This window comes from Delphinapterus leucas, chromosome 1 (genome assembly GCF_059928025.1).
Source record: "Delphinapterus leucas isolate spDelLeu-1000000601 "Yukka" chromosome 1, BTC_Dleu_Yukka2, whole genome shotgun sequence".
Taxonomy (NCBI): domain Eukaryota; kingdom Metazoa; phylum Chordata; class Mammalia; order Artiodactyla; family Monodontidae; genus Delphinapterus; species Delphinapterus leucas.
In genome coordinates this window covers 146,859,675-146,885,375 of record NC_143129.1, presented here as the reverse complement: position 1 = coordinate 146,885,375, position 25,701 = coordinate 146,859,675, and the positions used below count along the sequence as shown (strand labels likewise).

The window sequence follows — 25,701 nt, the reverse complement described above, 5'->3', positions numbered from 1 at the left end:
TTAACAGCTCAGCTTGAAGAAGCTATTAGTTTCAGTCCACCAAAGGACTCTATCACTCACTTGTAGGTTTGGTAGTGCAGTTTTCGATCCAATGGCTTGCCAATCCATGAATAAGTTTGTCTGGTCCTCAGCCTTGTAGGACGGTAGGCCATGGCTCCTGTGTAAAAGTCACTAACTCTGAGTTAACATGACATGCTCTGATGGATTCTAGGGAACAGTCCCTGCCTTCAATGGGTTCAGCCTTCTTTTCTGCCCCTGCTACACTCCCACACACTTTAGACTTAGGAAAAAAAAACTTTTTTGAGGAAAAAGTCAAGCTCTATGAAGATCAAACATAGGCAATTCAGTATCATCTGGTACTATGCCTTATCTCTTCCTATCCAGGGAAACAGAAAGGTCAATATGTAAAAAACTATAGATGTTTAGAAGTACTTACTAGGTACAAGACACAATGATAGATGTGAAACATCTAATAATGTGAAACTAAAAGACAGTGATACAGTAGTCGTAAGTATCTTTATAACATTTATAATCTAGGTAGGGATAAAATATAAACACACGAAAGGACAACTAACAGTGCAAAGAGCCAAGAGAAAGCCAGAGAGACTACTGCAAGGTAGAGGACCAGGCTTGTGACTGTTCAGGGAGGAACGATTTCTTAAAGGGGTTTTCTAAAATGAATGTTAAATAATGGGTAGCTATTGCTAAGATGGATGAAATGAGGGTTTCCAAGGGATGAAGGCAAAAACATGCAAGGGGCATTTGGGGGAATGGCAATGGATTTTATCAAATGTATCATTCCACTTACCTTAAAAACAAAACAAAACCAAACCCCAGGGTCACTGACCTGTACTGCTCTGGCAGCTGGAAGCGGTCTTTTTCTTTGCAGCTGATAGGTCCTAGATATTAATATTGTGAATAGCTGAAAAGAAACAACTATATTAAAGTACATGGGAAAAAAGACATTTTTACTGACAATTCTGAAATGAGAATGAAAAATCCAAACATATTTGACAATCCCCTTTACAATATGGAAGCTACAATCTATGAGTCCTAATAATAATGCCAACTCATTATCTTAAGTTTAAGTTATTAAGAAAACAATCCTTTCCTCTAAATTCAATGCTTTTCTTATAGAGCTAAAGTTTGACAAAACTGGGGTTTAAAAAAAATTTTTTTTAATCCACTCTGACAGAATTTCTCTGAATTACTGATAGAGGGACCAATAATTTCAGTCCATGTTGAAAACAACAGAATTAGAATAGCATTATTGACATCCTGATTAAATAATCTGGTTTCCTAAAGTCAGTAGCATTATGTCCTACATTCTACTTGGGAACATTCTGACCCATAAGATTTTCTGCTTTTAAAAAAGGTATTTTTTAATATAATTTGAGGAAACTAATTAGCAAAAAGAAGATACTGAGTCATTAGTAAATGCACAGCTTACAAATGATGCCTGAATGATTACTATTAAGAACATTTAGAGTATAATTCACAACATAGTGTTATTAAAATCAATCTAATTTTAATTAAATACATTGTAGAAATGAACAAACAGCAGACTGATGAGTTAAAACAAGTAGGAGACTTGTGCTCAAGTAAAAATGCATTTGGACTCATTATATCTAATAATCTTTTGGCAAAAAGTTAGTAAAAGTGTTTGAATCTCAATAAATGTTCAAGGAAATATATTAACTCTAACTTACCTTCAATATACGTTCCTTTTAAGGGAAGATGTAACATGGAACTATCAGTAAACTTGTAACTTTTCACCTTTCCGCGATGAAATCAGGCAAAATAGGCTACTGAGATACAGACAAAAGATGCAAGTAAATAAGCTCCATCATTAAAAAAAATTGGAATATCACTGAGAGTGCTTTGTAGTAAAGTGGAATCTCCCAACACATTTTCTACAATTCTCGAATAATCTAACTGCAGGATAAATGCTCTGATTTGTCACAGTGTCTATGATATTTGATAACACTGGCACAAGGATCGCAATTTTTCAAACTAAAAGCTGGCATACAGAAGGACTATCTCCATACTCCTAAGGTACTCATGTATACCTAAGGTCATCAAATCCATGCTTTCAACGCCTTTAAATAGAAACCGTATTTTAGTTACTAAAGCATGCACCCTCTTTCAAAAACTAAGCCAAGATAAAATTTAACACTCCTTTTCTAGATCATGAGCTGTGTTCACTGAGACCAGTATAAGCATATATGCGTGCAAAGGTGGATGATTTACCAAAGGGTGAGCAGGCAGGGGTATCGGAAGGCTCTCTGGGCCTGGACCACATAACCTGCCTCAACTCAGCCTGTCACTATGCTCCAGGCCTGCTTTTCCAAACCTCAAACAGACCAAGGTTGTTAGTGCCCTCAGACTTACACAGTTGCTGTTCTCTCTTCCTGAATATCTTTGCAGGGATGGCTCAGGTCTCAGCTCCAGTGAAACTTCCTCAAACAGGCCTTCACTGATACCCAATGGAAAGTTACTCGCCACCCCCTTATACTACTGCCTAAGGTCATGTTCTATTGCACCGACCTATTATCAAAGCCATAAACATTATATTACTTTCTTATTTGTTGTACTTCCTACATCAGAATGTTAAATTCTAAAAGAGCAGGGATCTTGGGACCTTGTCTGTCTTGTTCATAACTGCGTCCCCAGGGCCTAGGTTAGGACTTCACACATAATAGCTGAACAAATTAATGAATGAATGGGTTTTTTTGTTTTTTAAATTTTTTGGCCGTGCCAAGCGGCATGTGGGATTTAGTTCCCCAACCAGGGATTGAACCCACACCCCCTGCATTGGAAGCATGGAGTCTTAACCACTGGACCGCCAGGGACGTCCTGAATGAACTGTTTGTAAAAAATCATTAGGACAATACCAAGTGTGGTAAGGATGTAGAGCAGCCAAAACTCTCATACACTGCTGGAGGGCATGTAAATTGGTAAAACCACTTTGGAAATTTGGCAGTATATACTAAAGCTGAACATACGAATATCCTATGACCCAGTAATTCCAACAGAATATACCCAACAGAAAAACAAACATATCATCAAAAGACATGAACCAGAATGTTCATAGCAGCACTATACAGCAATGAAATGAAACCACCAACCACAACTGCACACATGTGGGGAAAATCTCACAAAATAACAATGAGCTAAAGAAATCAGACGCCAAAAGAATACATACTATACTGATTCCATTTACACAAAGGTCAAAAACAGGTAAAAGTAACCTATGGTGTTAGAAGTCAGAATAGAAGGAAACCTTGGTGACTGAAAGGAAGCACAGTGGGGGAGTGGAGTGCTTCTGGGATGCTGGACATGTTGTTTCTTGAACTGGATGCTGGTTACACAGGTATGTTCTTTTCAAGAAAACTCACTGAGCTGTATATGACTTGTGCATTTCCTATATGCAGGTTGTTTTTCCATGAAAAGTTCAAAAAATTAATCAGGAGTCCTTCTGAAGAGGCAGCATAAGGAAATCATAGTATATATCAGGCCTCTTTGCACTGTTACGCCACTTTCCTACCCTTGACCCAGCACTGCATCTCATCCACCGTAAGCAAAAAGGTTCCCCAACAGCGGTGATGAATGGAGTGGAAAGGCAGGCCAGACTTGGCCTAGCAAAGGCTTTGGCTTCTAGGAGATACCCACTACAGGCTCTTAATGTTGCAGATACCAGAAATCTGGAACATACACACTACCCAGTCCAGAAGCCACACCCAAGGAAAACAGATAAGGGAGTTGCAGTAAAAATAATGATACCAGATATTTATTGATCCAATAAGACAGAGGTAGAACCAAAACTCTTGATACGTTTATCTCATTTAATCCTCACAATAATCCTAGAACAATGCTAGTCCATACTAAGTGCAAGGTAGGCACTCAGTAATAAATATTTGCTGAATAAAAGGTAGCTGCTATTAGCACTTCAAGATGGTAAGTTGTCCCAGTGTTATACAGGATAGCACATGCTTAATTCAAACCCCGAGCAGCTGGATTCCAATGACTGTGCTCTTAAGCACTTACCTTAGAACACCTTGTGTGAAAGTAGATAATGTTAATACATGTCTAAGACACCTTGCTTCTGGTATGCTTATTACAATAAGCCAGGCTTCCCAGCCACTGACTGAAAGGTCAAATGGGCCTTAATTTCCTTACCCACAAAATGGGGATATTGGATTGGTGGAAAAGTTCATTCGGGAACTTCCATAAGATGTTACGGAAAACCCAAACGAACTTTTTGGCCAAACGAATAGAAACTTTCTTTTATTCAACCAATATTTATTTATTAATCATCCATTCTGTACCAGGCACTATTCTAGAATTGCTGAGGATTAAGTGAGAAAATGCAAAATGGTCAATTCACTTCCCCAGTCCCTTGCATTTATGTGTAAGGGACAGTGATTCTTTTTTTTTTTTTTAATAATTTGATGAATGTTATGAAACACATACAATTCAGACAAAATTTTGCATTTAATTTCAGAGAATTCATAAACCTTCTAAAGTCCATATATCGCCCTTTGTTACATTAAAATCTGTTGCAGAGGGACTTGATAAACATGATCTCACACCAGAAACCTCCAATGGCGTTCACAACCACCCAATACAGCAGGGAAGAGGGTACCACTTTTATAGATAACTAAAATCGAAAACTGCCATATACGATCATTGCAATTTGCAGATAGTCCAAGATAAGAATCTCGCATCTCATGCCTCTAAGTCCAGTGCTTTTTCCAACTGTCAAAATAGAAGGCCCTTCTCTTCATTGGTGGCGCAGTGGTTGAGAGTCCGCCTGCCGATGCAGGGGACACGGGTTCGTGCCCCGGTCTGGGAAGATCCCACATGCCGCAGAGCGGCTGGGCCCATGAGCCATGGCCGCTAGGCCTGCGCGTCCGGAGCCTGTGCTCCGCAACGGGAGAGGCCACAACAGTGAGAGGTCCAAGTACCGCAAAAAAAAAAAAAAAAAAAAGAAGAAGGCCCTTCTATCCCGGGGTTAGACTAGAGAAAATAAAAGAGGTGCCATTACACTCTCCTCCTGGAAATAAGGTGGATGAGAGCCCAGCAGTTAAGAGCAGCTCTTCTGGGGAAAAGAAGACCTGGGTAGGAGCTCAGGCCGCTTAGTCACAAAAAGGGACTTAGACAAGTCTCTTTCTCTCTGGGAGCAACTGCTACATCCGCAAAATCGGGTAATAACTTCTGCTGCTCCGCCTTCCCTGTGGTGCTTGCTACATAACACTACTCTGAAATGAGGAAAAGATGCGACTGCTTCACAAGGGCCATGCAGATGGAAGGTTCACATGGTTCAGATCATTACTGAGAGTCTCAGGGCGCTGAGGACAGGAGTGTTCACGCTTTTCTGTTGTTGGCTTTCGGTTTCCCCGCTACAGGGTCGCAGTCCCCGGGAGAAAAGCTGTTAGAAATCGCAATGTGGAAAGTAAAACGTTCCTAAAGGGTTTAGAACGTGCCTGGCACTTCATAATAGGCGCTTAGTACATATCTGCTGAATGGATAATGGCTGAATGAGTCCACAGAGAACAATTCCTCAGTCCCGCGGCTCAGATCCCTCTCCAGCCCGTGGGACGCCACACTCACCGTGCGCCGCAGTTTGTTGGAGCTGAGCGCAAGCCCTCCGCTTCCCACCGTCCCCGCTTCAGGAGCTCGTGGAGCTGCAGCAAATCTAACTGCCCGGGGACACTCCTCTTACAGCTACCAGCCGCGTACCGGAGCCGAAGCGGGGGCCTCCCGAGGAATGGAAAGAAGGTGGAGAAAAAGAAACTTCCCGCCAACGCCGTAGCCCCGCCCCCAGGGTGTCTCCACGTTCCGTCAGCAGCCAGCCCTTCCGCCCCGCCCATCTAAGGAGGGGACGCAGGACGTACATCCGTCAACGGGCAGAGGCCATCATTGATTCCGTATGATACGCCGTTCGCGCAAGAAAGTGCCCGACTCTAAAACATTTCCGGGTTCAAGATGGTCGCCCAAACTATTTAGTGAGACTTCCTCCATCCTTCTCCATTCCACTCCGGGTTTTTAACCTGGATGTGACGTCCTAAAGGACCCGACGGAAATAGAACGGAAGGAGGTGTAAAATGGCGAACCGTACTGTAAAAGATGCGCACAGCATCCACGGCACCAACCCTCAGTATCTGGTGGAGAAGATCATTCGGACGCGCATTTATGAGTCCAAATACTGGAAAGAGGAGTGCTTTGGCCTTACAGGTGAGCAAGAGCGCGCCGACACCCCCGCCCCAACCCCGGTCATCTTGTGGCCCAGTTCTCCAGACCAGTCCGATAGGACTGGCCCCTGGGGGTGAGACTAGAGGGGAATCATTGACAGTCATTCAGAAAAATCTGAGCGCCTACTCTGTGCCTAGTCTTGTGTTGGGCTTTGGGAACACAGATGGATCTGATAGGACCTCATTCGGAAGGGTGTCACGTTGCGGTTCTTTGAGTCATTACATGTTTAATGATAACTTGCTGGGTTCCAAACAGTGTTAAGCACAGGGACCCTGAAGGTCTTAAAGGAATGTCAGTATGCTTGAAACCAATTCATTATCTTCCTATACTCAAATCTGGACCATTTGCAGTATTTCCACATCCCAGTCCTAATATAAATATATGCTATTCAGAGAAATATTCCAGGTAGTCTTTGGTCTTTGTTTAATTCTGGCTCCTCTTTTGGAGCTGTGTTACCCCAGCGAACTGTGGCTTTCTTTACTGTAAAACGAGCATAGTAATACTGAACTTAAAGGTCAAAGGGTTGTTCTAAGGATTAAATGAAATGTATAAAAAGTGTTTGGTATAATAAAAGGAATCCAAATCGGAAAAGAAGAAGTAAAGCTGTCACTGTTTGCAGATGACATGATACTATATAGAGAGAATCCTAAAGATGCTACCAGAAAATCAATGAATTTGGTAAAGTAGCAGGATACAAAATACACAGAAATCTCTTGCATTCCTATACACTAATGATGAAAAATCTGAAAGAGAAATTAAGGAAACACTCCCATTTACCACTGCAACAAAAAGAATAAAATACCTAGGAATAAACCTGCCTAAGGAGACAAAAGACCTGTATGCAGAAAATTATAAGCCACTGATGAAAGAAATTAAAGATGATACAAACAGATGGAGAGATATACCATGTTTTTGGGTTGGAAGAATCAACATTGTGAAAATGACTATACTACCCAAAGCAATGTACAGATTCAATGCAATCCCTATCAAACTACCACTGGCATTTTTCACAGAACTAGAACAAAAAATTTCACAATTTGTATGGAAACACAAAAGACCCCGAATAGCCAAAGCAATCTTGAGAAAGAAAAATGGAGTTGGAGGAATCAGGCTCCCTACTTCAGACTATACTACAGAGCTACAGTAATCAAGACAGTATGGTACTGGCACAAAAACAGAAATATAGATCAATGGAACAGGATAGAAAGCCCAGAGATAAACCCACACACATATGGTCACCTTATTTTTGATAAAGGAGGCAAGAATATACAATGGAGAAAAGACTTCCTCTTCAATAAGTGGTGCTGGGAAAACTGGCCAGCTACATGTAAAAGAATGAAATTAGAACACTCCTTAACACCATACACAAAAATAAACTCAAAATGGATTAAAGACCTAAATGTAAGGCCAGACACTATAAAACTCTTAGAGGAAAACATAGGCAGAACACTCTATGACATAAATCACAGCAAGATCCTTTTTGACCCATCTCCTAGAGAAAGGGAAATAAAAACAAAAATAAATGGTACCTAATGAAACTTAAAAGCTTTTGCACAGCAAAGGAAAACATAAACAAGACGAAAAAAGTGTTTGGTATAGTTACAGCTATATGTTAATAAAAAGCACTCAGTAATCAGTGGTGGTGGTGGTGCTGTTACCATTGTTAACTACTGCTCTGCTGTTACTGCTCTGCCACCATCCTAGCTGTGTGTCCATGGACGAGTCATATTGTTTCTCTGAGTCGCCATTAAATTTTGGAGTCATGTAAGGTTTACTTTGGGGGCTTTTTCTCATTCCATAGTTTTCTTCTTGGATGATATCCGTACCACAGTTACCTCATATATATAGATGCCTTTAAATTTATCTCTGCAGCCCAAATCTCTCCCTGAGATCTAAGTCTCTGATTCCAAGGCATGCCAACTCCATATGTGCAAAAGTGAACTCATGACGTTTTTTCCCCCCAACACTAGGTTACGTTCCCTTGTTATATATTTTCATTGCATTCTGCATCTTCTTTCAACTACTGATCACACTTTCAATATATTTTTTTAATGCTTTCTGCCTTGCCTGACTGTAAACTCCATAAGAGTAGTCATTGTGTCCCTCTTCTTTATCCCTCTACCTGTATCTCTGCCACTTGGCACCTAACTATAAATTGCCAACTGTAATATGGAATGAATTAATATAGAAATTATCCTAAGGGAACTTGGAGAAGTCTGATTTATAAAGTGATTTCCCATTAATAGTACCTAACCTTTATTTATTTATTTATTATCTGTGTGTCAGGTAGGTATTAGCATTTGTTTCTATTATCTCATTTGATTCTTACTATAGCCCTTAACTTTGTACCTTTATTATTCAAATTTGAACTGACAGGCTCAAAGAGAAGTGAAATGACTTGCCCTAGTTCACACAGCTAGTGTTTGATTTTTTTTAAAAAATATATTTATTTATTTGGCTGAGCCGGGTCTTAGTTGTGGCATGTGGGATCTTTAGTTCTGGCACGTGGTATCTAGTTCCCTGACCAGGGACCGATCCCGGGCCCCCTGCATTGGGAGTGTGGAGTCTTAACCACTGGACCACCAAGGAAGTCCCTAGTGTTTGATTTTTTTTTTTATACAGCAGGTTCTTATTAGTTATCTATTTTATACATATTAGTGTATGTATGTCAATCCCAATCTCCCAATTCATCACACCACCACATCCACCCCACCCCCCACCCCACCTCTGCCGCTTTCCCCCCTTGGTGTCCATACGTTTGTTCTCTACATCTGTATCTCTATTTCTGCCTTGCAAATCAGTTCATCTGTACCATTTTTCTAGATTCCACATATATGCGTTAATATACGATACTTGTTTTTCTCTTTCTGACTTACTTCAGTCTGTATGACAGTCTCTGGGTCCATCCACGTCTCTACAAATGACCCAGTTTTGTTCCTTTTTCTTTATCCATTTGTTTGTTGATGGGCATTTAGGTTGCTTCCATGCCCTGGCTATTGTAAATAGTGCTGTAGTGAACATTGGGGTGCATGTGTCTTTTTGAATTATGGTTTTCTCCAGATATATGCCCAGTAGTGGGATTGCTGGGTCATATGGTAATTCTACTTTTAGTTTTTTAAGGAACCTCCATACTGTTCTCCATAGTGGCTGTATCAATTTACATTGCCAACAACAGTGCCAGAGGGTTCTCTTTTCTCCACACCCTCTCCAGCATTTGTTTGTAGATTTTCTGATGATGCCCATTCTAACCGGTGTGAGGTAATACCTCATTGTAGTTTTGATTTTCATTTCTCTAATAATTAGTGATGTTGAGCAGCTTTTCATGTGCTTCTTGCCCATTTTTATGTCTTCTTTGGAGAAATGTCTATTTAGGTCTTCTGCCCATTTTTTGATTGGGTTGTTTTTTTTTTTAATATTGAGCTGCAATGAGCTGTTGATATATTTTGGAGATTAATCCTTTGTCAATTGATTTGCTTGCAAATATTTTCTCCCATTCTGAGGGTTGTCTTTTGGTCTTGTTTATGGTTTCCTTTGCTGTGCAAAAGCTTTTAAGTTTCATTAGGTCCCATTTGTTTATTTTTGTTTTTATTTCCATTACTCTAGGAGGTGGGTCAAAAAAGATCTTGCTGTGATTTATGTCAAAGAACGTTCTTCCTCTGTTTTCCTGTAAGAGTTTTATAGTGTCCAGTCTTACATTTAGGTCTTTAATCCATTTTGAGTTTATTTTTATGTATGGTGTTAGGGAGTGTTGTAATTTCGTTCTTTTACGTGTAGCTGTCCAGTTTCCCAGCACCACTTATTGAAGAGACTGTCTTTTTTCCATTGTATATTTTTGCCTCCTTTTGTCATAGATTAGTTGACCATAGGTGCGTGGGTTTATCTCTGTTCCATTGATCTGTATTTCCCTAGTGTTTGATTTTGACAACAGTATTGGAAGGTTATTATCCCCTTCGCTCAAGGTTGTGTAGCTATTGAGGAGTTGTTTGTTGTTATTGTTTTGTTTCTTCTAACTCTTAATCTGGCTTTTTTTTCTCCTAACATGATGCCAAGCACGGACTCTGAAGTTAGACTGCTTGGATTAAAACCCAGGCCCTGCCACTTTCTGGCTGTGGACCTTGAGCACATCACTTAATCTTTCTTAGCCCTCATTTTCCTGGCTGAAAACAAGGGCAGTGCTAGAACTTACCTCCATGGCTTGTTGTGAAGATTAAATGAAATAATATGAAATGCTTAGCAGAGTACCTGTTATATAATAATCTTTCAGTGTATATTGACTGCTGCTATTATTATTAATTATTATTACACTCTTGTTCTCCTAATATTAAACTGTTAATTCAGGAGCACCAAACGTTGAACTAGCTTTAACTTCTCTCCACTTCAAACCTGGAAAAGCTTAGTCCTGATGTGTCTGAGATGCCACTCTGTTTTTGTTTCTTAGCTGAACTTGTTGTCGATAAAGCCATGGAGTTAAGATTTGTGGGTGGTGTCTATGGTGGCAACATAAAGCCAACTCCCTTTCTGTGTTTGACCTTGAAGATGCTTCAGATTCAACCCGAGAAGGATATCATTGTAGAGTTTATCAAAAATGAAGATTTCAAGTGAGTGAAATGTTTATTAGCTAATATAAAAACTTCAATTTCATGGTCCAGAATTTGGCTTTAGTTAAGAGGAGTGAAAACAGTGTATCTCATTTCCACAGAGTTCCACTCTAGGATTTTGCTCTTGAGCCTCTTGAGTTTGTGTTTTGTCTGTTTTGATTATATTGACCTTCTCCTTCACTGTCTCAGTCTTGATGGCTTTTCCCAAAAAAACAGTATTTCACAAACTCACTGAGCATATATTAAGCAGAAGTGAGTGCCTAATATGTTGGTAGCAGTGAATGCTTAAGGATGAAGAAAACAACATAGTGTGGTAAAGAAGAGGGAAACTTTGGTGTTAAATGTAGGTTCATGTCCAGACCCTGTTACTTATTAACTGTGACCTTGGAGAAGTTACTTAATTTTCTAAATTTTACTTTATTTACCTATAAAATGAAACAGTAATAGCAACTCAGGATAGATGTGAGGATTAAGGAAGACAGAACAGTAAATCTCCCAACACAGTGCCTGTTGCAGGGTGTACAGCCCAAAAATATAAGCTGCTCTTATTATTTTATTATCCATTTTCAAGGAGCTCACAGACAAGTATAGGAGACAGACATAATAATAGATTATTATGTGCCACCCTCTATTCTAAAAAATTTAATATAATAATTTATTTAAACTTCACAAAACCCTGTAAAATTATTATCCCTATTATATAGGGGAGGAAACTGAGGCAGAGAGAGATTGGTTTCCCCAAGGTCAAATGCTGGTAAGTGGCAAAGCTAGTTTCAGTGTCCATATCCTTTGCCACTCTATTTTGTTTGTCATATACAGAAACTGTTGAGTTTCAAATGCCTACTCTTTATCCAAGTGGAGATTTGAGTGGGTAGTTGGGATATAGGAGAAAGGGAGAAGAAAGGAATCTTACAAACATTAATGGCTAGAAAACAGCTAACTTTTATTAGGCACTTACTGTGTGCTAGCTATATGCTATGCTTAGCACGTTACATACATTTTTTACTTAATACACCAAGCCATCAAATTAGGGACTATCAGGTACATTTCATAAGGATTGAGAAAGCAAGTAAATTGCCCAGTGTTACAGAGTTAGTAAATAGTGGAATCAGAATTTGAACCCAGATGACTGACTTTTTTCCATAACCAGCATTCTGCTTCCTAGCAACAATCTGTATATTCATGTCTATGTAAATTGGTTGTATTGTTAGTAAATAAATCTTATACTTTCGGTTGTTAAATTTAGTATCTCATTTGATTCTTAAAATAATCCCATGAAGTAAATAGGTTGTATCTTAGTTTTACAGATGATATAATAGACCCTGAAAGTTGAGCAGCATATCCTAAGTAACCACAGCCAGTAAGTGGTAGAATGAGAACTTGAACGCAGGTCTCCATATTTTAGCTATCTTTCTACTGCCCCATGCTGCTTCTAAAAATTTAGCTTTCTCATCTGCCAAAGAGAAGAAAGAACTTGTTTATCCACTACTGTCATGAGAAAAGCCAGTTGTAAAACTCAGGAACTTTGTAGGATGGCCTGTTGTTTCACTGTCATCTATCTGTCAGGTATGTCCGCATGTTGGGAGCACTTTACATGAGGTTGACAGGCACTGCAATTGATTGCTACAAGTACTTGGAGCCTCTATACAACGACTATAGAAAAATCAAGAGCCAGAACCGAAATGGAGGTGAGTATGGTGCCAGGTGTCTAGACCTTCATCCCTGAGCCAGTTTTTATTTCACCAGTATCTCTAGTGTCACATTGTCACATACATTGTGAGTGTTGCTCTTAATCCAGATTGTTACTGCCTTTAGTCAGGTCCTCCTTCTCTCTCATGGGGAGTAGCACTCCATTAGACTACTAGCTTCCTTTCGACCTTACCCAGTCTGCCCGTCTGCCTGTCTTTCCAACTGCATCTCATGTTAATCCTTGCTTTGCATCATGTGCTCCATCCCATAAAGACCTAGCTCCTGAATGACCTTCACTGTAAAATCCTTCTCCAGACCTCCCAGGCAAGGTTAGTTTTCCATACATTACACCTTCACAGTTCTTTCTACTGGCCTCTCTTGTACGATACTTCACCCTGCAGTATATAGACCGTACTCATGCTTATGTAGGAATCCCACTGAAAAATAATAAGTGTATCCAGGAGGGGCAGCTCCATACCTTTTACAAAGAGACATATTTTGTGGTAAAATGGGATTCAGGGAATGCAGTCAGAACTTTTTCTCACTTAGTATCATAACAAAAGACTAGTAGCATTTGCCTTTACCCTCTACATATTACACTAAGGAGTAGAAGTTAAGAATTTGGTATTATTCTTTAAACTTTTATTAACTTATTCATTCATTGAATAAATACATATTAGGTGTCAATGTTATGGCAGGTACTATGCTATGTACTGAAAATAATATGGTGAACAAGATGGACATGGTCATGGCCATCATGAAATTACTTAGTTATGACTATATTATGTTAAACTAAGATAGGAGTTTTAAACCTAGTGACAATTTGGGCCAGATATTTCTTCGTTGTGGGGAGCTGTCCAGTGCATTATAGGATGTTTAGCAGCGTCCCTGGCTTCTACCCACTAGAGCACCCCATAGTTGCAGGGGGCAACACTACTGAACTAAGAACCAAGAACCACTGAACTAAGGTAATGTTTACCATAGAAATTCTAAGAAGCTATTGCTCTACTTACCATATAAGATACATGATTCTTAAAAATAGCAAATCACTATGTTGTACACCTGGAACTAATATAATGTTGTAAGTCAATTATACATCAATTTAAAAAAACTTTGCTGACTCATGCAGGGGAAAAGATACATATTCTATATTCAGGAACTTAGTGGGTTCACATGAGAAATTGTACTTGAGTTATAAATTTTATTCATGAACATTACCCCATTACAATTCAGGACTCTTTGTGCTTGTTTTTTGTGTCTCTCCTGCTAATTGGGACAGCTTCATTCATCCCTTTATCCCCAGCTCCTAGAAGAGGCATGGCACATAAATGGCCTCAATAAAAGGGAGTTGAATGAATGAAGATAGGTGGTGATGACAAGAATATGAAAGGCTGTAGTTTGAGCCCAGGTTTGACAGTAGTCCCTTCAGTGTAACTGCCACACTGCAATAGCTTTATTAGTGGATGTGCAGGCAAAGGGAAGCTGCAGAGAATTCACACTTTCTATACCAAGTACCCTGTTAGATATCTTACATAAAGAATCTTACACTTCTTTTACTTTTTGGCTATTTAAATTTATTTCCTAGTTACTTGAGCTTATTATTTTTCTTTCAGAGTTTGAACTGATGCATGTGGATGAATTTATTGATGAACTACTGCACAGTGAGAGAGTCTGTGATATCATTCTGCCCCGGCTACAGGTAAGAGATAAAGGTCATACACACACAATACACAGTACACAATAAAATGTGTGTAAAGATCTCTTTACACGCATACATGATAAAACACCATGGAGCTCAGAATCTTTTTTTTTAATTGAAGTATAGTTGATGTACAATATTATGTAAATTATAGGTATACAGTATAGTGATTTACAATTTTTAAGGGTTCTACTCCATTTATAGTTATTATAAAATATTGGCTATATTCCCTGCATTGTACAGTATATCCTTAGAGTTTATTGTATACCTAATAGTTTGTTCCTCTTAATTCCCTCCCCCCCTTCCCTCTCCCCTCTGGTAACCACTAGTTTGTTCTCTGTATCTGTGAGTCAGCTTCTTTGTTACATTTACTAGTTTGTTGTATTTTTTAGATTCTACATATAAGTGATATCATACAGTATTTGTCTTTCTCTCTCTGATTTATTTCACTTAGAATAATATCCTCCAATACTGTATAGCACAGGGAACTGTGCTCAGTACTCTGTAATAACCTAAATGGGAAAATAATTTGAAAAAGAATAGATACAAGTATATGTATAACTGAACCACTTTACTGTACAGCTGAATCATTTTACTGTACACTGTACTGTACTCCATTATGAAATAAAATTTTTTAAATAAATAAATAATTTTAAAATAATAATAATATCCCCCAAGTCCATCCATGTTGCTGCAAATGGCAAAATTCCATTCTTTTTTATGGCTGAGTAGTATTCCATTGTGTATATATATACTGCATTTTCTTTTTTGTTCCAAATATACATATACTATTATATTTCTTTATAAAAAATTAATGTAATTATGACAATATACTTTAGGTTTTTTAAAAAAATTTTTATTGGAGTATAGTTGATTTACAAGGTTGTATTAGTTTCAGGTGTACAGTAAAGTGAATCAGTTATACATATATCCACTCTTTTTTAGATTCTTTTCCCATATAGGTCATTACAGAGTATTGACTAGAGTTGCCTGTGCTATACAGTAGGTCCTTATTAGTTATCTATTTTATATATAATAGTGCGTATATGTCAATCCCAATCTCCCAATTTATCTCTCCCCCCTCTTCCCCCTCTGCTAACCATAAGTTTGTTTTCTGCATCTGTGACTATTTCTGTTTTGTAAATCAGTTCATTTTTACCATTTTTTTAAGATTCCACATATAAGTGATATCATATATTTGTCTTTCTCTGTCTGACTTCACTCAGTATGACAATCTCTAGGTCCATCCATGTTTCTGCAAGTGGCATTATTTTGTTCTTTTTAATGGCTGAGTAATATTCCATTGTATATATGTACCACATCTTCTTTATTCATTCATCTGTTGATGGACACTTAGGTTGCTTCCATGCCTTGGCAATTGTAAATAATACTTCTGTGAACATTGGTGTGCATGTATCTTTTCAAATTAGTGGTTTTGGGTTTTTTTGGGTATTTACCCAAGAGTGGAATTGCTGAGTCATATGGCAGTTGTGTTTTTATTTTTTTTGAGAAACCTCCATAATGTTTTCCACAGTGGCCGCACCAATTTACATTCCCACCAATACTATATGAGGGTTCCCTTTTCTCCACATCCTCGCCAACATTTGTTATTTGCATTTTTTGTGATGATAGCCATTCTGACAAGTGTGAGGTGATATCTCATTGTGGTTTTTTTGATTTGCATTTCCCTGATGATTAGTCATGTTGAACATCTTTTCATGTGCCTGTTGGCCATGTGCATGTCCCCTTTGGAAAAATATCTATTTACTTCTTCTGCCCATATTTTTTAATGGGGTTGTTTGCTTTTTTCTTATGGTCCTCCTAATTAGCAGTCTTCATGTCTATGAGAAAGATAGGAGGTTGGGAGTGAGAAGAAAACAGAAAAAGTGATTGAAGGGTAGGGCTTTAAAAGTGAATAACACAAGAAAATTTTGTTCTTTAAAATGTTATATTATTAAGGAGATTGTAGTAGAGTAGGTTTTTAAGCTTTGTGAGCAGTTTTTCAAATTGATCTTCATATAAAAATCTAGGATATAAAACAGATGAAAGGAAGGTCAGGAATGGGAGACTGACCCACCTTAAATATCATCTTTATCGTCTTACCTCCCTTTCCTAGTGAGAAATGATTGTCCGTGAAGCATCTTTCAAGAATGAGTCTTACAGCATGTGATTTTTAAAATAATATTGTAAAATACAAACAGAAAACAGATATAGTAGGTAGCCTAAAGAGAAAGGGAATGGTCTATAGTGGAGAGTTGAAATTTATCCATGTTGTTGCACATTTCAATAGTTTTTTATTTCATTTGTTGCTGAATAGTATTCCATTGTATAGATATACCACAATTTGTTTACCCATTCATCTGTTTATGCAGAATTGCAGGGTACAAGGTCAATGTACAAAAATCGGTTGTATTTCTGTACACTAGCTATAAACAACTGGAATTTGAAATTTTGCTAAAAAGGTACCATTTACAACAGCATCAAAAAATTTAAAATAGGGCTTCCCTGGTGGCGCAGTGATTGAGAGTCCACCTGCCGATGCAGGGGACACGGGTTCGTGCCCCGGTCCGGGAAGATCCCACATGCCGCGGAGTGGCTAGGCCTGTGAGCCATGGCCGCTGAGCCTGTGCGTCCGGAGCCTGTGCTCCGCAACGGGAGAGGCCACAACAGTGAGAGGCCCGCGTACGGGGAAAAAGAAAAAAAATTTTTAAATAATTAAGGATAATTTTGTCAAAAGATGTGTAAGACTTAAAAGTATAAAACATTGCATTACTGATGGAAATGAAAGAAGACTTAAGTAAATGGAGATATATCATGTCCGTGGTATATTTTATACCATGACTTAGAATTGTTAAGTTGTCAATTCTCCCAAATTAATCTGTAGATTCAATTCAGTTCCAGTCAAAATCCAAATAAAATTTGATATAACTTGACAAACTGATTCTCAAATTTATATGAATATGCAGAGGACCTAGAATATCTAAAACAACTTTGAAAAAGAACAAATTAGGAGGACAAACACTACCTGATTCCAAGACAGTGTTGTGTTGGCATAAAGCTAGATAAGTAAATAAATGGAACAAAGTAAAGGGACCAGAAATAAGTGTACATATATATGGTCAGTTGGTTTTCTACAGAGATGTTAGGGCAATACAATTGAGAAAGGATAATCTTTTCCACAAATGGTGCTAAAACAGTTGAATAGCCATATGGAAACCAGTGAATCTCTACCCTTAGCTCATAAACTTGAAGGGGATAATAGTCTCATAAAAGCTAAGAGTATAACATAAAGAAGGAAAACATAGGTGAAAATCTTAGTGACCTTGGGTTTGACAAATTCCTATAATAAGACATAAAACCATGAATTATTTATTAAAAATTAATAAATTGGCCTTTATAAAAATTAAAAACTTGCCTTTCAAAGGACACTATTACAAAACTAAAAAGGCAGGCCACAGACTGGAAGAATATATTTGCGCAACATATATCCACCAAAGTTCTTGAATCTACACTATATAAAGGACTCTTGAACTGAATAACAACTCAGTGGACAAATGAACAAAAGATTCTAACAGACATTTTACCAAAGAAAATATATAGTTGGCCAATGGCACATAAAAAGTTGTTCCATACCGTTAATCATTATGGAAATGCAAATTAAAGGCACAGTAATATACACTACATACCTAGTAGAATGTGTAAAATCAGACCCTGACCCTATCAGGTGTTGGCGAGGATGTGGAGGAACTGGAAGTCTCCATATCCTATTGGTGACAATATAAAATGGTACAGTACTCTTTGGAAAAGTTTGCCAGTTTCTTAAGAAGTTAACCATACAATCCAGCTATTCCACTTCTAGGTATTTACTTGAGAAATGAAAGCTCATGTCCACACAAAGACATAAGCACAGATAATCATAACAGTTTTATTTGTAATGGCCAGAAACTGGAAACAGCCCAAATGTCCATCAAGTGAATGGACACAAATTGTGATGTGTCCATACATTGGTACTACTCAGCAGCAAAAATGAACTATGGATGCACAACAGCGTGGATGAATCACAAAGTAATTGCGCTGAGTGAAAAAAGACAAAAAGCTGTATGTACTGTATAATTCCTTTCTAATAAATGTAAACTATAGTGACAAAAAGGAACAGTGGTTGCCTAGGTGCAGGGTAAGGGAGTAGGGAGGAAAGGGAATGAGAAATCACAAAGGAGCACAAGTAAACTGTTGCGTGGGGTGGATTTATCCATTATATTGATATAGTGGCTTACAGTTGTATACAGTACAACTCAACACTCATCAAATTGTATACTTTAAAAATGTACAGTTTATTGTGTATCGATTATACCTCGGTGAAACTATAAAATGTATTGCAAAAGTCATTGGAATACCTGTAGAGTAAGAGTCTTTTGCTCTTAGTGCTCTACTATTCTCTTATTCTGATGTTTATGTAAGAATCAGCAGCATTAATGAAAGGGTCACAGAAACAGTGTTTAAGATGGGGGATGGGAGCAAATTCTTAAGTTTTAAGCAACCACAGAAACCCAAACTGGGAGGATCCAGAACTTCAGGTCTCTTTTTTGATCCTACTGCAGCTCAGTAATTTTGAAGCAATTTGCTGTATCCCACCTGCTTTTGAGGTGCTCATTTCCTTGCTAGATATAAACTAAAAGGAATAATTTAAAGATTAAAGGTCACATAGTATATGATTCTCTTTATACGGTATATTCAGACTAGGCAAATACATAGAGACAAAGCAGATTCGCGGTTACCAGGGGTTTCAGGAAAGGGGGAATGAGGAGTGATTACTTAATAGGTATGGGGTGTTTTTCTGGTGTGATGAGAAAGTTTTTAAACTAGTGAGAGGTGGTCATGAAATAGCATTGAATTTTATACTTTAAAATTGTTAATTGTGTATTATGTGAATTTCACCTCAATAAAAAACAGATCAAAGGGATCTGAAAAACTTCAAAGTAGAGAATAGAATGGATTACAGATACATAATAAATGGGTGAGGTAAATTTGCTCGAGGCAGCAAACCAGATGGATAAATGTAGTTGGTAGATGAGTGCTCACACTTAAATGCAATGAACCACTCCTCCTCCACAGTGACTCAGTTACAGAAAATCCTAGAAAATAATCCTGAAAATTATTTCTTCTTTTCCATATTGGCTACTGTAGACTGTGTAGTGAAAAGAATGACATTTAAAATCTGAAAACCTGATTTCAGGGCCCAATTCTCACATTTATTATCCTTAGCTGCGACTCTTAGAAATACTGCAAGAAATGGAATATTCTGAAGTGCAGTCAGTTGTAAGTAAGGGTTCCAAAGCTCGGTCATCTCTAAGCAAGCATATTGATGCAAATGAGGTAGTCTGCCTGGAGGCTAGAAGGAAAGACCACAAAGCAACCCTCACTGAGGAGAGAGAAATTGAAATATGACTGATATCTGTTATGTCACCAAGGGGTGTGTTCTGGTGTGGGCCTCTCTATGTCCTGGATGAAATGACCCTTAAGACCACCTTCTGCTTTGATTTCTATTCCTATTAAGCAACTCATAGGGCATCAATTTAGCTTCTCATGTGCCCTGACATTGGCAAGGAGTTGCTCTGGAATGAATTCTAATTTTGTCAAACACAAATACTGTAAGTTAATACACTGACTTCAGTCACTTCCAAGTCTGGTGAACATTAGGGATTCTAGACGCCCTGTCTGATGCAGTCCTAGATCCCAGACTGTGGTGATCCTTTCCAAGGAGCCCTTTTTCAAGGGATTGATTTCACTAAATGGCATCTTTGTCTCATTTCTCCTAATCTTCATAGAATTTTGTTAGTGATGAGTGAGAGCAAAATAGAGAACAAATGTTACTATTTATTTTAGGGCTATCCAATGATCTCTATGTCCTTGGCACAAAAAATGGTAAGGGGTCTTATGACCCAGTCCATTTGTCAGTTTTAAACTCACCTTTGCCTTTCAGGTCCTTAGTCACTCAGTAGGGACTGCTAAGCCACATCTTAGAAGAAATGGAACCAGGAAATGGATTGTTTATATCCTGAGCCTTGTTCAAAATGCATGACTGTAGACAGCTACCCTAAATCCTGGGTCTAGTCGAGAGTTGGTGCTACTTCAGAGCAGGACCCAAACCCCCAAACTGGGCTGAGTCTCAATGGATCTCTTGGGTTAGATTCTGGTCTGAGCCTCTCCTGGCAGAACTACCAGCCAACACAGTCTCAAACTATTGGCCCTTGTGTGTGAAGCCCATATTTTTTTATTCAAGGCTATACCTATACTGATTGATATTCTAGTGACCTTAGAATATAAGATCACAGGGAATAGAGGCAATAGAAAAGTGATGCTCTCTTCCACTTTGTATTTATCTCTTTACAGGGGAACTTAAAAAATATATATAGATTCCAGGTATGCGAAACTCCTTAGGAAAATCTTGAATTGTCTAGGATGTCTTTGAAATGAAATTGCCTCACCTGCTGCACCATAGGTTTTCTCTCACTCCCAGAAGCCCAGTGTTGCAGCTTCAGGACATAGAGGAGATAGCAAGCCCCCCCAACTCTCACTGTGTTCTCTGTAGAAACGCTATGTGCTAGAGGAAGCTGAGCAACTGGAGCCTCGGGTTAGTGCTCTAGAAGAAGACATGGATGATGTGGAGTCCAGCGAAGAGGAGGAAGAAGAGGATGAGAAGGTCAGACACCTGGGAGCTTAAGGGTTGGAGGAGGGAAAATTACAGGGAATGGGAATGGTCTTTTTTGTTTTCAAACTTTAATTTTTAACTTTCTTCAACCAAAAAATACAATATGTAGTCATTAAGAGTATAGGATTTAGAGTTAAATAGACCTTGATCCATATCTCAGCTTTGCTGTTTACTAGCTGTATAATCTTGTGCAAATTACATAATCACCATTTTCTCTTCTATAAAGCAAGGATTATGAAACCTTTCTTTTAGGACTGTTGTGAGCATTAAATGAAATTATATATTATATACATAAAGCCATTAGCTTTGGGACATAATTGCCTAATAAGTGGTAGCTATTAAAATAAATACTTCGGACAAAAACAATACTCTTCATAATTGAATGCATACTAAGGAGTAAGCCTAGTTTAGGGGGAAAAAACCACCTACTGCATGGTCATGTTCTTTCACTACTTGTTAAAATGCTGAAAAGTTGAAAACAAGCAAGCTGTCAGGGAGCAGTCAGGTAAACTATTATAGCAATTCAACAGACTATTAGGCCGCCATTAAAAGTATTATGAGAAGTATATGATAGGGACTTCCCTGGCGGTCCGGTGGTTAAAACTCCACGCATCCACCGCAGGGGGCGCGGGTTCGATCCCTGGTCAGGGAACTAAGATCTGGCATAACGTGTGGTGTGGCCCAAAGAAAAAAAAAGTATATGATAATGTGGAAATGATTGTGGTAAAGTAAAAAAAAAAAAAAAAAAGGATCTAAAACATTTGTGATTAAAATTATAAGAATATGTATAGAAAAAGGCTGGGGGAAATATAAGAAATTCTGGCCTATGGATACTGAGACAGTGTAGATGGAAGTGTAGCTCTGAGCTAGTAGGCTCCATCTAAGTTAAGTACTAAAGGAAGTGCAATCATTCATGAATTGAAAGCCAGGCAAGGCTGAGGTGCTTCTTCTGTGGTGAGAGGACCAAAAGTAGGCATTCTTTTTTTTTTTTTTAATGGAAAATTTAATCATATACCAAAGTGGAGAGAATGTGCCTCCATCTACCCATCACCTAGCTTCAACAATGATCAACTCAGCTGTTTTGTTTCCTCCACATCTCTACCCAATTGTCCCTCACCAGTTACCTTGAAGCAGATCACAGCCATCATATATTTCATAATATTTCAGAAAAGACAAGGGCCCCTTTTTTAAGCAAAACTATATACCATCATCACCCCCCAAATGAACAGTGATGCCTTAATCTCATTAAATATTCAGTGTTCACATTTCCCCAGCTATCCTACATTTTTAACAGTCTGAACTAGTATTCAAACAAGGTCCATAAATTGTAACTGGTTCATCTTGTAGTCTATCAGTTCCATCCATTGTTAATTTTTCCTCTTGCAGATTTTAAATATATCAGGTCATAACATTCTGTACAAATTCTCACAATCTGTATTTTTGTGATTGTGTCCCTGTGGTATCACTTATCATGTTCATTTGTCCCTTGTATTTTCTGTAAACTAGTACTTGAGTCTAGAGGCTTTAATTGGATTTGGGGTTTTTATCCCCTTTGGAGTGGAGCAACACTACTTCATAGGTAATAGTGTGTACTGCCCCCAGGATGAGCAAAGTCTGGCTGTCTCTCTTTTTGTAATATTAGGAGCCACTGATGATCTTTGCCTAGATCCATTAGGGGTTGTAAAACGGTGATATTCTAATTATTTCTTCATCATTTGTTACCTGTAACACTGCTATAAAGAGAAACCTCCCAAATCAACATTTAGTTTTTCATAGGTACAGTTTATATAAGGTAAGATAAATTATTTCCCTTTATCAGTTTTTAAAATAATGAGTTGATTTGATAGTATCGTCCCAAGGAGGAAAGCTCTTTTGCCCTTGGTAACATTGTGAGTTCATGGATTTAAGCATATTTGGTGTGTTTTGGACCATTATTGTCCTTGTTGATGCTCAAATTGTCCCATCTTTGGCCAGTGGGGGCCCCTCAACTTGACTTGTGAGGCTTTTTGATACAATCATAGTAGTCTCAGCCCCTTGCTTTCTGATATATGTTCTAGTCATGTCTTGTTACCTTCTAGCCTGGACCTAGAATTAGCCAGTTTTCCAAGAAGCCCTTGGTTGCATTAATTGGGATATGATATTTAGAGACCACAGTCTGGGCTCATTGCTACAGCTGTGTTTCTAGGACTTTACAGTTAACAAAGCTAGAGGAAAATTTTTTTTAAGCTTCAAGTACACTATGAGTTTGTACTTATTAATCTTATCGCTCTTACACCTGCATCTCTTTTCTTTCACGTTGGAAATCCCATCTTCTTAAGAAGCATACTTACTTACCTCTCACTACTCTTACATAGTCCCAGAATAATGGTACCAGCACTAAACAATAATGGATTAGAAACATTAAAAAAATTTTGTTTGCTTGTTTTGTCCTTAGGGTTATCCATGTATTCAAATTACTGTTTTAAAGTCACTTGGAGGTGGAATTTGGGACGGAATGGGGAGGAGAGTGTAAACTGTGTTCCTAGATGGTTGTCTATAAGCCTGTGCTCATCACTGACCCATTCTAACTCTTTTCCAGTTGGAAAGAGTGCCGTCACCTGATCACCGCCGGAGAAGCTACCGAGACTTGGACAAGCCCCGGCGCTCTCCCACACTACGCTATCGGAGGAGTAGGAGTCGGTCTCCCAGAAGGTTAGGGCCCTAGTCATTGGCCTCTTCCAGGGAGACTTTAAGCACTGTAGCATAGAAGTTTGGACTTCATGGAAGGAAAAATGCCAGCCTATGGATAATGTCTGCTTGTCAATGTATTAGTTGCTACAAAACAACCACTCACAAAACCTCAGTGGCAGACATTTATTTAGTTCACAGGTCTGTGGTCAGTGGTTTAAGCTGGGCTTAGATAGGAGGTTTTTTGAGTATAAACTATGGTCCCTCATCTGGTGCAATCAGTTGTCTTTTGGCTAGTATAGGACAGCCTTAGCTAGGATGACTGGAGCAGCTCATCTCTTCTCTATGTGTGTCACATTCTAGGCTAGGTTAGGCCTGTTCCCATGGCAGTGGCAGAATACAAGAGCAAACAAGCCCAACCATGCAAGTATCTTTCCAGTATCTGCTTGCATCACATGTACAAGTATCCCATTGGCCAAAGCAAGTCACGTGGCCAATCCCAGACTTGGAGTCAGAGGGTATTAAAGTTACATGACAAAGGACATGGATAACAGAGTTGGGTGAAGAATTGGGGTAATTTTTGCAATTTACGATATCCAGTGCACCTACTAAGGTTCTTCTTTCTCTTTTTTCTTCCCGTATAGGCGGAGTCGGTCTCCCAAAAGAAGGAGGTAGGCCTTTAGTGACTTGTGATGAAGGATAGGGATTTGGGGAGGGGGATGCTGTTGTTGTGTTTATACTGTCGGACAGATGTGGGAGTCTGACCAGTTATTTCCACAGCCCCTCCCCTCGCCGAGAAAGGCATCGGAGCAAGAGTCCAAGACGTCATCGCAGCAGGTCCCGAGACAGACGGCATAGATCCCGCTCCAAGTCTCCAGGTATAGCATTTGGGCCTTTTGCTATTGGTTGTCTTAAAGAAATGTAATAGGAGCAGTTAGCCTCCTGCAGTACAGTAGTACCTTACTTTATTATTGTCTAGGAAAAAAAGAAGTGGATATAGAATTTGAAAATTAGACTTCACATCTTAACTGTCACTTACCAGCTTTGTTGATAGGAGGATGAGCTTCAGTTTTTTCATCTGAAATTATAGGAGTAAGACTTAACAGATTAGTGGTAAATACCCAATGTGATATTTTTGAAATTTAGCCATAAAGCCTTGTGAATACATATTAAAGTGAGTTCAGTTCTCTGCTACCAACAGTGTCCCTATCATAGGCCTAAAAATATTAAGCTAATGAAAGGAATTGGGAGAAATGACAGTGGAGGAATAGGAGGGTAGAATCTCATTCAATAGCCTTTTCTTCCCCAGGTCATCACCGTAGTCACAGACACAGGAGCCACTCAAAGTCTCCTGAAAGGTATGGATTAACCTCTATTTTGACTTAAGAATTTCACTCTTTATTCAGAAATTAAAGTCCCAATTACAACTAAGGTGGACCTGAAATTTTCTTGTATTGATGGAGACACTCAGGAATTCTCCTTAATTACAGGACAGAGTTGGGCTGTTGCCCTGAAAATTACTAGAATTATATATACTGTGTTTTGTTTTTCCTTTGTAGGATTGCAGCTTTCGATAAAGGCATGAGCTTTAATCTCAGGAGACCTGGGGTTCAGTCCCAACTTTTAACACTTAACAGTTGAGTGACATTGGACAAGTCACTTTCATTTGATAAATTTTTATTAGAAACTTCTATATGCTGTACACTGTTAGGTGCACTCAATCTCTCAGAGGTCATTTCCTCAATGGTAAATTTTGGAGAATAATGCCTAACTTGGTGTTACTCTTAAACATAAAAACACCAAGTATATTTATGAATGTTGGGTATCATCTCTGTCCCCATCAGTGTTAGCATATCCCAGTCTTCCTCAAAAGTCCTTGCCCAGGTTCCCAAACAGCTGTTAAATTTAATGATTTGTATGTGTTGCCATTTCAGATCTAAGAAAAGCCACAAGAAGAGCCGGAGAGGGAATGAGTAACGGACTCAGTTTGGTTTTAGTCCAAGTGGCCTTCTGTGGAGATAAAGGCATCTGTCTATGTGCAAGAATGAAGATCTACTCCCCAGGCAGCTATGAGAATATTCTGG

General features: G+C 38.6%; 2 protein-coding genes across 3 annotated transcripts in view; one reads left to right on the top strand and one right to left on the bottom strand.

The window, feature by feature from the left end:
- Window positions 1-5,825, bottom strand: part of ORC1 (origin recognition complex subunit 1) — a 37,060-nt gene extending 31,235 nt beyond the window's left edge. The window contains exons 1-4 of one of the 2 annotated variants that reach the window (XM_022575689.2): window positions 5,614-5,825; window positions 1,710-1,808; window positions 848-922; window positions 61-157 (exon numbers count right to left, since the gene is read on the bottom strand). In XM_022575689.2, the coding sequence (XP_022431397.2) occupies window positions 61-152 (92 nt within the window). In that variant the 5' untranslated portion in view covers window positions 153-157; window positions 848-922; window positions 1,710-1,808; window positions 5,614-5,825. The remainder of the gene's footprint in view (window positions 1-60; window positions 158-847; window positions 923-1,709; window positions 1,809-5,613) is intronic. The other variant, XM_022575690.2, reaches the window with a different exon arrangement.
- Window positions 5,826-5,993: 168 nt separating this feature from the next.
- PRPF38A (pre-mRNA processing factor 38A) lies at window positions 5,994-25,698 on the top strand. The gene is made up of 10 exons (XM_022575692.3): window positions 5,994-6,237; window positions 10,694-10,853; window positions 12,420-12,541; window positions 14,156-14,241; window positions 20,831-20,941; window positions 23,529-23,641; window positions 24,262-24,288; window positions 24,398-24,495; window positions 24,927-24,975; window positions 25,552-25,698. The coding sequence occupies exons 1-10, from the start codon at window positions 6,108-6,110 to the stop codon at window positions 25,592-25,594; spliced, it is 939 nt and encodes a 312-aa protein (XP_022431400.1). The 5' UTR covers window positions 5,994-6,107; the 3' UTR covers window positions 25,595-25,698.
- Window positions 25,699-25,701: the final 3 nt, after the last annotated feature.

What these genes read in the sequence shown, in the direction of transcription:
- PRPF38A (XM_022575692.3), top strand. Translation starts at nt 6,108, where the DNA reads ATGGCGAACCGTACTGTAAAAGATGCGCACAGCATCCACGGCACCAAC. An exon ending in ATCAAAAATGAAGATTTCAA is followed by an intron (nt 10,854 to 12,419) that starts GTGAGTGAAATG and finishes TCTATCTGTCAG; the next exon opens with GTATGTCCGCATGTTGGGAG. An exon ending in TCATTCTGCCCCGGCTACAG is followed by an intron (nt 14,242 to 20,830) that starts GTAAGAGATAAA and finishes TGTTCTCTGTAG; the next exon opens with AAACGCTATGTGCTAGAGGA.